General features: G+C 42.3%; 1 protein-coding gene across 1 annotated transcript in view; it reads right to left on the bottom strand.

The window, feature by feature from the left end:
• cdh23 (cadherin-related 23) overlaps nucleotides 1-14,924 on the bottom strand; it is a 181,402-nt gene that overhangs the window by 60,389 nt on the left and 106,089 nt on the right. The window contains exons 12-13 of the mRNA XM_053874275.1: nucleotides 13,692-13,841; nucleotides 11,708-11,866 (exon numbers count right to left, since the gene is read on the bottom strand). Of these exons, the coding sequence (XP_053730250.1) occupies nucleotides 11,708-11,866; nucleotides 13,692-13,841 (309 nt within the window). The remainder of the gene's footprint in view (nucleotides 1-11,707; nucleotides 11,867-13,691; nucleotides 13,842-14,924) is intronic.

The raw sequence follows: 14,924 nt of genomic DNA, 5'->3' as shown, positions 1-14,924 counted from the left end.
ATAAAGTTCCCTCAAACCCTTTACTCTAAGTGTCTATGGGAGCGTGTAAAAATGACACCTGAGACTGGTTCACCACTCCTCACCCCAGATGTTGCTGTTGACTACATGACTTCAAATGTTTGCAAGCTACACTTCATGTTTGACAGGTGTTAATTGGTTTTAAGTCAATGGGGAGGTTTTTTCTTCCTCTTTAAACATACAACCTTAAAAGACAGGAGACTAAACCCGTCATCCATTTTACAGAAGTGTCACATGCACAGGAAATGAAGGGCAATATTTTCCTGTACTTTATGAAACGCTACATTAATGCCATCAGTCTTGGAAAGCACATGCATGTGCGCGCACGGGCGCCAGGCGGGAGCACGGCGAGGATGGTGTCAGCGCTGATGGATCGTGGCTGGAGCAGGCATGTAATAGAGTTTCACATCATTGGCTCTGCAGTCGGTTGAAGGGCTGAACTTGTCCGCTCTGCTGACCACGGCGTCAGTCACCGTGATTCACCGTGAGTAAGCAAACTTTAAGCATGTCGAGCTCCGCGTCTATAAGGTGGAGGTGGGTGCTTGTAGAAGAACAGCTCCACAGCTGTTGGCGTGTACGTTCCTGCTCATGGAATGTGGACTGTTTTTTGACCTCTTTCCAAGCGCCAAAAACCCAAAGCGGCGAGCACATGATTTCGCTAAGAGCCTCCGTCACATCACCCTGGTTTCTAAATCGATGTCCAAATGGCTCTCACTTTGTTGTCGTGTCGAGTCGGACACTAAAAGCACCTGTGCCGTTTGGAACTCCAGTCAGGTTCTTATATTAACCTTTGAGGTTCCTTCTGTTGTGCTTTGATGACCTCATCATTTATTGCCTCTCAGCAGCTTCCCTCCCCCCCGTTCTTCTGTATTTACTCTCCTCCCCTCCTTCTTTATCTCTCCGCTCTTCAGTCTTTACTTTCTGCATCCTCACCTCCGCAGTCTCCCCTCTACTCTAATATCTCTCTCAGCACACACTTTCCCTCCCATGCCTCCATCCTTCCTCTGCTCCTTCTCTCCCAGGTGAGTGACAGGCCCATAAGTGCTCCAATGATAGCAGTGGGGGTGTTAGCGTGACAGCTATCGAGGCGGTGACAGGAGCCGGGCTCCATCAGGGAGCTCCTCGTGGATCCGCGGACGAGACCCTCTCGGCATAGCGACAGACCGAGTAGGGGAGAGGAGAAAATAAAAGGAAAGAGAAGGCGATAACCATCTTTTCAACCCCCCTCCCATCATTCATCAATACGCTCCCTTTCTCCCAGCAAACAATCATCATGACAGCGCGGACCAGTCACTTTGCCAACTGCTCACCAAAGACTTTTAACTTTAGACAGCCGAGGCATATGAAAGGTAGAGATTATTGGTTTGTGTGAGGATTTGCTGTAACTTAATACCGCAGGTCTGAATCCATTTATTCACCACTGATGTAGCCACAGTGGCTCAAGCTCTTTTTTTTTTTGGAGCACGCGATTGAAAAGATAGAAATGGAAAAACATGGCGGCTGGAACTTACTGTCAACAATAACTTTACTGAGCTTTGTGCGAATAATAAATGTTGAACCCTGTCGCCCACTTGTCGTAAGCAATTCCCCAAAAATCACAGAGGAAAAGAACATGCATAAATGTATTCACAGCACTGAATAATTTCAAACATGAGTCAGCAACCGTCACTCAAAAACACTCTGTGATCCTTTTGGAGTGACAAAATCCAAGGGTAGAAATGGCAATGGAAACAGGTTTAAATCAATTTTGGTATTTGGAATGAAAGAATCTGCTCAGTTTCTTATTCATTTCCAGCTCATAAAATAGGGTCCACTTCAGCAAAGGGAGGCCTTCTTGGATTTAACAAATGTGACCGATTCCTTCATGAAAATAGCAATCTGACTCACATGTTTTTCACCTGTCCCACATTATCAACTATCTTTGAGACGCCACTACAGCCTTGTCCATGGATTGCCATCTTTGGAACTCCGCTAAAGAATATTAAACTGGAGTCAAGTGAATTACAAGTCTTTGAATGCGTGGTGTCAACTGATTTTATGTTGGAAATCTCTCAAACCATAATCTATTTCACAGTAGGAGAGAAAAAAAATCAGGTACACAATGAGGGGATTCCAAAATCTAAAAGTATTGCAGGACTGAGGGCAGCAGAACTGTTTTTTTTTTAAATGACACTATATAGATGCGCAATGAGCCACAATGGGGTGGAGTTGCGGGGGACCACATTTTTCTCTCTCTCTCTCTCTCTCTGTCTCTCTCTCTCACTCTCTCTCTCTCTCTATATATATATATATATATATATATATATATATATATATATATATTCAACAACATCTACTCTAAACAGTGCCACATGAAAACCCACAAGTTCAGCTAAACCACAGTAGTTTAGCCCAGACTCAAAGAATTAAAACCTCCTTCCTTCAATGTATATTCGGGTTGGTGTCAATAACTTTTAGTCATTTAGAATATTATAATTTTAAAATCTACATAAAACATTGTCAAAACATTAACACCATAGGTGCATTGGTGTGAAACTTCCTACAGATGGAGGAAAGTCTCAAAAGCTAAAGGGTATTAAAGTCTGCTATTCAGGTTGAACCTCAAACCAAGTTCTTCAGGAGTTTCTGCACAAAAACTCAGCGCACGGCTGACTGGCAATATAAAGTCGGCAAACCCCAGGGTCTTCAGGCTCTAACTACAAAGGAGAAATTAGTTCTCAGTTGACCAGTTTGGCTAAATGATGTGTTTCTTCCCATCAGAGTGGTGTGGCTCGCAGGCAAACACATCGGAGGGCTTGTGTGCACGTGTGTGTGTGGTGTCTGATGCAAATGCATGTCAACAATCCTGGACATTTACATGCTTTTTCAGATAACATTAGAGGCACATGTGAGCCACTTTAACAGTCATGTAGAAAAGCTGCTGACAGTACCTGTTGATAGAAAGAATCAAATTTATTGCCATGGTCAGTGGGGATCCCACCAACTAGGGAAGTTATTTACAATAAAATAAAATAAAATAGAATAAAATAAAATAAAATAAAATATGGCTCATTCTTTAAATAAGTAATGAAAAACCCAAGATTATCAAGAAGACAAAGCGCCCTCTATTGGGCTATGAAGCAGAATGGATGAATAAAATGTAAACAAGAGTTGACAATCGTGATCATGGCTCAGCGTAACAATTTGAGCTAAAATGGGCTTTAAAATAATGATGTTTTTTGGGGAAGAATGGCTTGCTGTTACGAGGACCTTTTCTATCTGAAGTCAACTAAGGTGGAGAGAACTTCTTTCACTCACTGAACAAGCTTCAAGCTCTATATGTTTGTGCACCTTCATTGCCTCAAACTGAAACTGCTAGTGGCGACACAACTCTGAGAAGAGCAGGCAAGTAAAGACGGAGAGGAACAAGGCAGAGTCCATACAAAGGAACGTCATCAGATTTGATTTCTTGAATGCCATGAAGAGTTTGAATGCATAAATTCCTCGGTTAAGAAACGTCAAAATATTTACAGTAGAAACACTTTTTTTTTCCAATTACTTTGGGGTGAAAGCAGAAATCCAAACCTGCCTCCGCAGGTGACAGGGAGTCAGCATGGCGGGTCTTATTTCAGGACAAGATTATCATGTACAGTATTAAAGGAGAAAGCACAAGAGGTTACACTTTCTCCTGGAATTGAGGTGGAATTTGAATTGATTGGGCTCTAAAATTGCTTTTCCGAAGACGCCGGGAAAAGGAAACCAATTATTGTCCGTCAAAGGCGCCTGTCGAAATAGAGATGACCCCCAGTTCAACTGCAGACAAACCCCATCTCTTTCATCCCTGCACTGGAACACAATCCGTGAAGAAGTGCTGAATGAAAACATGCATGCGACCGCGGTGACGATGACAATCACCGGGGCAGGACGGAAGCGTGCCATTAGCGCTCTCGCTCTGATCTCAGGTCAGGTGCTCAATTTAAGAAGACGACTCATTTGATCTCAACATCGGGTCAAGAGTTTTTCATTTCTTCAGGATCACAGCAGCAGACGGGGAGACGACCGGGCGGGTGTTTGTAACACTCATCGGTGAGAGTGTGCAGGTCGTCTCTGTGTACTTTTTGCTTTGGGGCAAAATACACACTTTGGACAAGTACAAATGGATCATTAGAAGTTTTCAATTTGACGCTGTTTGACAATGAGCTCAGGGACAGGCGAACCCCTTGAACTGAGGACAAAGTGATTCTGACCGGTGACCAAGACAAAGCTTTATGGATTTAAAGGAAAGCTTGGTGTGTAGGCAAAAACAGCCACAATTTAGGTGAGTTTACACCTGCTGGATGTGATGCTACATCAGAATCAGATTTATTGCCATGGTCAGTGGGTCACCAACTCGGAAAGTGCTTTTGGTAAACAAAACAAAACAAAACAAAACAACAACAAAACAAACAACAAAGGCTGATCGCAAATTCAGTTTTGAATTTTGAATGGCCTTGAAATAAGTAAGGGGATCCCAACTTAAGTGACCAGTGTGAGTGTGTAAAAGTTATGTGCCAACACAAGCAAGACAAAGGATGTGATCGGCCTCAGAATTAGCTGTCACCCTGCACCTTTTTTCACCCTACCTAGACCCGTATCACCTCCATTTCTACCACCACTATCATGTCTTATACAACACAATAATAGTGTTAAAATCACAGCCCGCCATTGTACATAAAGTCGATAGCCTTCTTTCTTATATGTGTGTAGCAAATGGCTCTCACTTACCTGGATTTTTTTCCAAGCTTTCTCCGCAAAGTGCTTTACACCAAGTCACCCATTCACACACCAAATGGCAGCAGGATCCACTAAGAGCTATCATGTGCTCAGGAGACAGGGACACAAAGATAAACATGTCCCCTTGTTGGACATCACGTTCATACGTCACCTCATCGAGCTTTTATTTCTTAATATCTTTCCTTTTCCGCACAATCTTTCTACTGAAACCTATGGCATTTTCAACATTAAAAAACACATGAAATGTGGGCTCAAAAATGTGAAGCCTTTTTGCTGCATTAATTTAAATGCAACAATATTTCGCTGTGCAAAGAGGCGTCAGTGTAATTACATTTCAAATATAAGTGTTTAGTTTAGGTGGCTGAAAAACTGCGTCTTCAGAGTCGATGGACGTGTGCGAGCAACAGCTTGCTGAGCCGCAGACATTTAGGTTTAATGCCGAGTCCAGATGAGTGATAGCTGTGAGGTAAACTTGATCACGTACTACCCTGAATTTAATTAACGTTACGCTATTAAAAAAATGAATCATTTCTAGAGAAGGTGGCGGGGAGATGAAGTGACTGCAGCAAGTGATCGAAAACAGCTCAATTCTGCATCCTTTAGCGTCGGAGCTTCTCCCCCTGTTGCGACCCGAATCACCTGCAGGGGCTGTTGGAAGTGGTGTGTGTTTTTACTGTGGACACTTGAGCGTAATGGCGAGCGTAACGTTTACGACTGCTTTATTTCTCTAGACCATTAGCAAGCAGGTGGGGGTGCTCACAGCGACTGGCGCAGGCTGCCATGCTTAGAACAGCTTGTTTCTATTATCTCCTGACCGATACGATAAAAGTCACAGGAACCAGCAACTCACCTGGATATCAAAAAAATACAAAATAAAAAATCAGGTGTGATGGAATCAACCTCACTTCATGACTAGTTTTCTACAGAGAATGCAACACAGTTTTTAAGCCCATGTGGTTGTTATCATCCCAACCACATGTGGACTGACACAAAACAGCTGTTAACCGAGCGATAAAGAAAATAGTGCGACACAGAACTTTATTGGATGCGTAAGCTACTGAAACAATTTGAGCTGCCAGAGAGAAGGCTTAAAGCAGAGCTCTGTGTCTGGCAGCTTTACTTTGCCGAAAGGCCTTTGTCCTCCCCCTCTCTTTCTGTCTCCTTCCTCAATGATAAAGCAAAGAGATTAGCTGAAGAACATGGAGGATGTTGAGAGTAAAGAAGAACTGTGACGTACTTTGTGCATGTTTGCGATTCCCGGTGCCATCAAAGAGGAATGAGAGAAACAAAATTCCCAGTGGCATTAACAGTTTTTCTCACTTCTGATTCTGATGAAAATGCGATATTGTACGACGCTGTATGTCAGAATCAGATCCCATCTCTGCTCTTTGCGCCCCAGTGCTTCCCATCCGTGGGTGCCACAGCAAGTTATCCATCACCTTCACCTATCTTTATCATCCTCCAGTCACACCAATCCTCTTCATGTTCTGACTTCGTCCACGATACTCAGTGGGTGTTGTCCTCTTTCATCTCTCATATCTTTATGTCTCACCACTTGAGCTACTCATTTCCGACCTTGTCCTCGCAAGTCACTCAAAATATCAACCTTTTATATCTTCCACCACTGCTTCCTGAAGCATACTGTGCATCCTGGCAGGGAGCATGACTGTCCCCTTCCCTTTCACCCTTTATGCAAATCTGATGTCGTCTTTAAATGTTCCCCCACGCCTGCATTCTCTTCTTCACCTCTCTACATCTCTTTCCAACCAATCCAAGCTTAGCCATTCAGTTGCTGAAGACTGCAATCATCTTCAGAGCGTGCAACCAGTAATAATGTGTGAATGGTAGTTTCACAAGTTGCCAACGAAAGATCATGAATTTCACCATCACGCTGATGGATGAAAAGGGATCCAAGACCTGGACATCATCAGTGAGCGCGCTACTTTACTGCAGCACTTCTCAATTATTTTCTGTTGAGCCCCCCCCAGGAAGAAGTCAATGTTTTGCACCCCCCAACTCTCCGCCACCTCTGTAAATAGTATCATTTGGCCATAAAATTACTATAAGTACACTGACTTCGAACAAGTGGGAGTTCGAACTAAAATTTTGAGATTTTTTTGGCTTCGAATTTCGAACAAAAATTCTGAATGCAAAAAAAAGCTGACCCACGACGAGCTCTGTTATTGTGTACAATGCAGCCACTGTATGCAGACTTGTCCCGTTAGCTACATATACTGACTGTTTTTTCTTCATATTAGGGTGTAAAACCTTTTCTGTCTCTGCACTGGACAGTGGTAGAGTGTCACAGGGGAGCTGCTCGCTCTCCACACCTCCGAGGCTGGAGCTCACTCCAGGGTTTGATGTCCTGTTGTGGGCTGGAGCTGGGACAGGGATGAGGTGAGTCTGGGACAGAGCGTGACTTGGTTTATGACTTTGTCACAGCCAAACTGCACAGAAGCGCACATTCAGAGCTGGACACGCACCGGGCACCTCTTCACTTCTGGAGAGACGTCACTCACTCGGCAACCCCTCCCACATGCAGCGGCCACACACATAGAGGAACAGCGCACCTGCAGCAGACACTCTACATTCACTCCAACAAAAGCCTATTTTAAGGCTTGGAACGCATTAGTTCTTTTTCCATGAATTGTAATGGGAAAAATCTATTCAGATTTCGAACAAATCGCTTCTCGAACGGCCGTCTAGAACGGATTGTGGTGGAGATCCGAGGTACCACTGTATGTGCAAAAGACATGCATGTTTCTGAGTGCATGAGTATGCATGACTGTCCGTAAATCTAAATAAAGTTTATTGTTTAAACATGAGCAAACACAGTAGCGCAGCAGCAATACGAAGACGGATGGTGTTAATAAACCGATCAAAAATGGTGGGGTGCTTTAGAATGTCCAAACCCTCCTGTTTATTACACCTGTTGGCTTCTAGCTTCCTGATCTCAGGGGAAGTAGCTTAGCTTGTGTTGTGTGGCTGGTTGAAGGAAAAGGCTCCTTATTAAAGCTCAATAAATCAACAAAAACGGACGTGTCCTGGGAGGGAAGCTCCTAATGTGAGCTGAGATGCAGACGGCGTTTCAATCGAGAGTGAGACAACACCTGAAAGGCATTAGCAGTCTAATGGTAAAACACAGAACGCCAAACAACATTAACACGGGGGATGAAGTAAATAAGGAATGAATGAAGGGATTCCTCTAAAACTCAAGGGGAGAGAAAGTCAGAGCGATCGTGATGATACCAGCAGCTTCTGATGTCTGAAACCTCCGGGGAAGAAAGAGGGAGAGAAAAGACAAACCTGGACAAAAGCGTGAATCACAATAAATATTTATAGTGATAAGTAACGCTGCAGATCATAAATATTAATTAGCTGCCGTGCGTGCTTGTTTGTGTGTACTTGTCTGCTGTGCGAGGGTTGTGTGAGTGTGCGGTGGCCACAGACAAAAGCTACTTTTTCGGACGCTCTGATGAGCCATGAATAAAAACCCAAACAAGGACTTTCAATAACATTATCATGTTGCTTGTTTGGCGCTTTTCAGGGCGCACTAGCATCGGCGTGCATAATTTCAATTAGCATAGGTATAAAGCTGTGTACAAACATCATCAGTTCGCATTGGCTGTGTTTATTTAAACCACTCTGACTTCATTAACGGCACACCGCACCACGGCCGGAGAGTAGCGCCGCTAGTCGCTGTAATCTGGTCATTGTGAGAGGAGGAATGTTTCACCTAGTTAGCGGGATAGCAGCATCACTATCTACTGGCAAGTCAACGTGGACACTCAGGTTTGGTTTACACTCACATTGGCCTTTGACTTATGCAGTCATTTGAAACAGTTGACCTCACAGCAAATGATGCAATGATGAGTGGGAATCTTGTCATCCATGTATTAAGGGGATCATGAAGACCATTCAAATTTGTCGGACCGTGTGCAGAAGACAGATAAAGGTGTAATGTCATGTCATGACCACAAGTTCATTAGGACCAGACACATTTGCAGGGGGTCCTAAAACAGCTGTTAGTGGATATGGTCACCCAATATACGACATATACAGCACCAAGTCATATCACAAGTTACATAACCCTCATCCTAAGCACAAATATACTTCTTGGTTGTCGGGAAATTCAACGGGAGGGGAAACATTATGGCGGCAAGGCAACAATGTCATGTAAAATCGACGACAAAATAAGTTGCAGATGATGTCTTCTTTGCACAACTTTAAATTGTATTTAGAATGCTACAATCAGACCTTCGCCGTGTTGTTTCAACCCTTTACACGTCTAATCGCTGACTATTACAACAGTCATCACTTGTAGCCCAAGTCAACATGCAATGCAGAAGGCTGCCTTCTATGGCAACAATGGGAACAGAGGTCCACTTGACAACTGTGTTATCCAGTCAAACCCCAAAAACTACGGTGGCTGAGAAGTGCAAAACACATTGCAGAAAGATGTTCCGTTTTACAAACTGTAAAAATACATTTTATAAACACAGAATACATTTTCAAATTTGGAAATACATTAACAAACTCATGAAAAATGAGTTTGCTAAATAAGTTTGCATTTTTTTTAAATTTTGTAAATGTGTTTTGCTATTTGTAAATTTGTTCCAAGAGTTTGTAAATTGGTTTGAAAAGTTTGTAAAGTGTTTTGTTCAGATTTGCATCAAGATCTTCGGTAAAGTCATGACTCTCATGTCACAAGTACATTTCCAACTTGAATACACTGGATTATGGACTCTATATAGTGAGATCCACCACACCATGTCTGACCATCCTTCATGGCTGATGGCACACATTCGAATCAAGGTTGTGTGAATTAAAAATCGCTCTACAGAGCTATTCACTCATTTTTTCCCCCCCACAAACAAGATTGCAGCTGCTTGTTTGATCAGTCTGCAGCACATAAACAGTGGACCATATTCATTGGACTGAGTCTGCTGTGGCTAACTGTCTAAATTACTAATGAACCAATTTATGACAGGGCCTCTCTGGTAAACAAATCTGTGCAAGCACATTAGTGGACTCACACACTCGCACAAACACAATAGATTCTAATCGTGACTCGTGATAAATAGGAAAAAAAAAAAAAAGCCGCCAATGACATTGACTTCCATCAACCTTGAAGGCTCAAAATACTTGTCGTGCTACTGCGTCAAAATTCTGTCCCTTGGAGGGAGAGTCATTCCAGAAAGCACCTGTGTAATGTCTGATGCCTCCAGTCGTAACCCAGACATCTTGCTTGTGTTTATTGAGGTCAGAATAGACTGTAGGTGCCGGTGAGGTGCAACCATCCATGCCGGTAAGGGAGCTCAGTCAATCTGGAAATCCCAAACTGAGAGTTCCCAGGCAGGTCAAGCCCTTCAGCGTGAGGGCAACTTCATCAGACAGCAAGGCAATCTCCATTTCATGAGCATCCAGTCTGCAAACACTATTGATTTTCCCGCTGCGATGTGTGTTTTTTTTCTCCTCGGATCGCAAGCGTGGGCCTGTAGACCGTAAAAACTTTACAGAACTAAAGGTACCTTTAAATGCCCGCTAATCCAAAGTGACGGTGGTTTAATCTTATTATTTCTGAAGCCTTTCTAATTCAATATTATTTATTATACGTCATTCATCTGCCCACAGTCCGGCGGGGATGAATCGTGAACTACTACAGAGGCGGTTTGGGAACATTCTCACATGGCTGTCACAAACAAATATGGATGTCAGAATGATCAAACAGTAGCAAGACGGGGATCTGGATTTGGGTTCAGTCTGACCAGACACATTTAAAAGCATTTATAGCAATAATTTTACAGCAGTCAGGGGTTTCCAACTGAGAAGAAATGTGTCAGACGCCGATGCCAAATCAAATTCTATGAAAGCAAAACCTTGACTAAGTGCTGCGAGAAAACACTTTGTAACTAGTCAACTCAATTAATTGATCAAAGTTTGGTTTAGTTTGACTTTTATGGCTGTAGGTTGTTGGAAAATATGATTTATGTGAGTGCTTTTGTCCATTTTTCCAAGTGAAATGGGATTTTCAATACCTGGCAGTCACTGAACTGAGTTTAGGACTTTAAAATAACAAAATAATCAGAAAAAAATGCATGATTTTCAATGAGACACATGTAAAAATGCCGTCTTACTTAAAAAACAAACACATTCGAACGTAATACACATTGCTCTCTCATCTCGCTCTTTCTCAGTGAATTAAATGGTCAGCCTCCATGTGCTCAAAATAACTTGAAAAGTTATGGACGAATTTTGTAAGACATTTTCATGAAATGTTGGGACAAGAAACAAATTTTGAGAGCGGACTGTTTTAAAGCACAATTTCAGGAGCTCAGTACACAATATATACACACTGTCGATGTCAGGGAACTATGTTTAAGTGTTATAATGGATTATTTGTTCGCAAAGGTTTGCACTCTCTGAGTGCTTTTCTAGTTTAGACTGCATTGCTCGGTCAGGAGTCACAGTGGTGAGCAGCCTGTGCAAGTCTTGACACATGTAGAAGAATCAGTGTGTCTTGGTTGTACCATAATGACAGTCATACGGGCTCATAGTTGTGACAGTTTGAATTTTGCACAAAGCATAAACCTCTGCAGAGTTAGGGAAAATTCAGTGAAAGGATCCAGGGTTGTGAAAATTCCATTTGCATAAGTTACAATAGATGGTTTTGAATGGAATTTTCTGATATAAAACCATTGTTCGGACTATCAATGCCATCTGCGATTCTTCGTGGTAGCGGCCGTGTTACTAAGTCAGGAGCTGGATAGGTAAAGCCGGGAAACCCTGCTTGCAGCTTCTAAACATCTGTTCCACTGTGTCTGTTTGTTCTGCAAACGTGTCCAGATTTACAAACTGCCAAACAGTTGAGTGTGGAAAAGTTAAAGTGGAGGAGAGCTGCAGTGTCGGAGCAGGGGATTATGAGCTCAGTACTCACCAGGATGCGCAGTAGGGAGGTCCCACTGGGTGTGTTCTCAGGCAGGCTGATGTTGTAAAGCGGTTTGCTGAAGATGGGTCGATTGTCGTTCTCATTGATGAGGTCGATAAAGACCCGTGCGAATCCCACGTGGTCGGACATGGACTCGTTAGCATAGAGCTGAGGACACAGATGCCGACATATTCAAGGTCTAGTCAGTCCAACGAAGAACCTGCCGGAGCAGCAGCTTGTTTGGTCGCCATCTTTGCTTCACAGCCCATGAAGAAAATACATCATGGTTTGGGTTTGACTGCTCAATTTCAGCATTATTTTCTGACATCAATATTATTCAATTTCCATGTTGAGAGTTTTAATGTACTGTATAAATGTCTGCTATAAAATACCTAGCATTGTTATGTATAGGGACAAAAAAGGATACAATACATACAGAAAATGCACTTAACCCACATAAGAGTTTTAAAATGATTATTTATGAATCATTTCATATTTCTCTTTCAAATCCTTTCAGCTGAAAAGTGATCAACACAGTCGAAAAGTGGTCGACACACAGCACTTATAATCCCTGCATTGTTGGTTGTTATCTGAACTGATCTGATCTAAAAATCTCAAAATGATTGAGTGAAGGGTTTGTTTTCAGAACCAGAACCAGAATCGGCTTTACTGCCAAGGTCAGCGAGGATCCCACCAAGTAGGAAAGTGCAATTATGAACAAAACAGAAATACTACTACTACTACTGCTACTACTACTACAACTAATAATAATAATCATAATAATAAATAAATAAAACAAAAATTAACAAACTGAAATAACAAGAAATATGTCAATAATTTCTGTAAACTTGGATTAAAGGGTTAAAATTAACAAAAGATTTTGTCCAGAAATGGAAATCTAAAATACTAATATCATTTTGGATTTAAGAAGCGAGTATATAAGAAAAGATCATCAACATAACTAGTTTAGCTGTTGGTCTTCCTGTTATTTATGCTTAAAAGAACCCAGTTCAGTGTGGGTTTGTTTCTCATCTGTGTCCAGTCAAACACTTGGAGAAAAGAACCCTCACTGCCACCCAGTGAGTCATAAAAACAGAGGGGGTGGAACAAGTTTTGGGGGAAGAATAAGAATCCAAGATGAACGCAGAGGTCGGTTCTAGTCTAGCATTTTTTCTCACGTCCTTTTTTTTATATAAGAGGAGGATCTGAATTTCGTACATCCAAAATCAAACCGAACAACCACTCATTTTCCTCTCAGTAAAAAAATACATTTTTCACATGGAAAAATCGCACAGTCTAAGGCCATTTGTTGAGCCAATAAGGGGATGGCAGAGAAGTTTGGGAACCTTTGACTTTGACCTTTTGGGTGCCAGAGTTTTTTGTAATGAAATATTCAACCTTTATATCACTATTTAAACACCCAAAGTTTTGGATGGGAGTGAATTCACTCCCTCTTCACTGTAAAGCCATTGGCAAGACACTGGTCGCCGACAGAAGGCCAGTGCTCAGGTGCCTGACCACTGACAGGTGAGCGCATCCTCTTCTCTGCCACCCCTCTTTCAAAGGATGGAAGTGTTCAGACATTTAACACAATAATGAACGACTCAATTATAGGAATTCCAGGCCTCTCTATTAACCCATTAGTGCCAAGCGATTAACAGCGATGGACTTGTTTGAAGGCTTTCACACTGAGCTGCAGCACCGCCGGAGTCTCAGGGGTAAATGAGGTGATAAAATACTAATGCACTTGTTTAAACAATCCAACAGTAAGACACGACCCCCATGTCACGGCGCCTCATATCCGTACAAATATAAACAAGTTCAAGCGGACTGATGTGCCAATTCATTCCAGCTGTTTAAAACTCAATCTGGAGACGGAGTCGGACCAAGCAACTGATTTCCTCCACCACTGCTGTGAGAATGCAGACGGAAATAAGCTCGGAGCTGTGGAATTAGAAACGGGTAGGAAGTTGTCGCGCTGACAATAACTTACAGAGAAGGCGAAGGTGCGGATGTTCTCATAGTCCAGCGGCATGGCCACCCTCATTCTGATGTCGGCTCGCCCCTGAACCGCTGTCGGGGAGATGGTGAAGTACTCTGAGTTGTTCCCAGTCAGAAACACCTGGAACATGCTGTTCACCCCCTGCAGCAGGACGCAGAAAATGGTTGGTTAAAGGTGAGCTTCATAGTGGCCGAGCCATGCAAACAGGAAGGAGAGCCGATACGTTTGAAGCAGCATGTATAGACTGGTGCTGATATATTAACGTCACCATGATGGCAAATGTTTTCGAAGATCTGTCGACTCATTCGGTTGTTTGCTTCTTCCGCTGTCAGATAGTGAGTCTGGGAAGAATTGCTTCTGTCATATCAACACAAAAGACGAGCGCTTCAGCGAACTAATACTCAAATGTTCCTGAACAGTAATTCTGGTGTGAAAAAGAGGAAATACACTAGACAGAGACTGGATAATGGTGTACCATTCTTGTCATTCACTGGGCAAATACATTTAGTAGAGGGCTACAGCGTGTACTGCCACTGTTGCTAGGAGGCAGAAGGACAGAAGAAAAACAGTCTTAAATTTGACTTAAAGTCTGTCACAAAAAAATGTTATAAAACAAGAAGAAAAATAAGGGAAAAGGGTAAAAATGTGATTTAAAATATATATTTGTTTCAGTTTAAATGCATTTTGTATTCTCAATATCGATCATTAATATTGGAAGATCCTTTTAAGTGCTTCTGTTTTCTGGGTTAGTTTTTTCTTTTCTCCCCTGTTTTTTTTCCCCCGTTGGTAATGAAAAATAAATGCAGTTGACATTTTGCTCTGTTCTCATGAGGGCTGGATAAATGAAGGCAAAGGGCAGGATGAGGTCCCCGGGCCCTACTTTGTCCACTATGCTAGAAGTCAGTAAGAAGTCTATTGTTTCTGAGGTCTTTTCAGATCACTGTCCACAGAGCCACCTAACATAATCAGCAGTTTAATAACACTGAAGCCGTGTGAATCATAAAAGTTTGTTTTCCTAGAAATAAAGCAAATGACGGGATCTTTGATGACAAGCATGACTATCTATCTACACACAGCCGTCCTGCCTGCCTGTGTCAGCTGTGTCTACGCTGCCAGCACATAAACTAACTATTGTTTTTGTTGTTTTGTTTGGTTTTTTTAGGAAGAAATTAAAGCAGGATGAACAAGGTCAACTGGTCCTACTAAAAACCTTCTCCCTGAATT

This window comes from Synchiropus splendidus, chromosome 9 (assembly GCF_027744825.2).
Source record: "Synchiropus splendidus isolate RoL2022-P1 chromosome 9, RoL_Sspl_1.0, whole genome shotgun sequence".
In the NCBI taxonomy this organism is placed as follows: domain Eukaryota; kingdom Metazoa; phylum Chordata; class Actinopteri; order Syngnathiformes; family Callionymidae; genus Synchiropus; species Synchiropus splendidus.
This window is presented reverse-complemented; position numbering and strand designations above follow the sequence as displayed.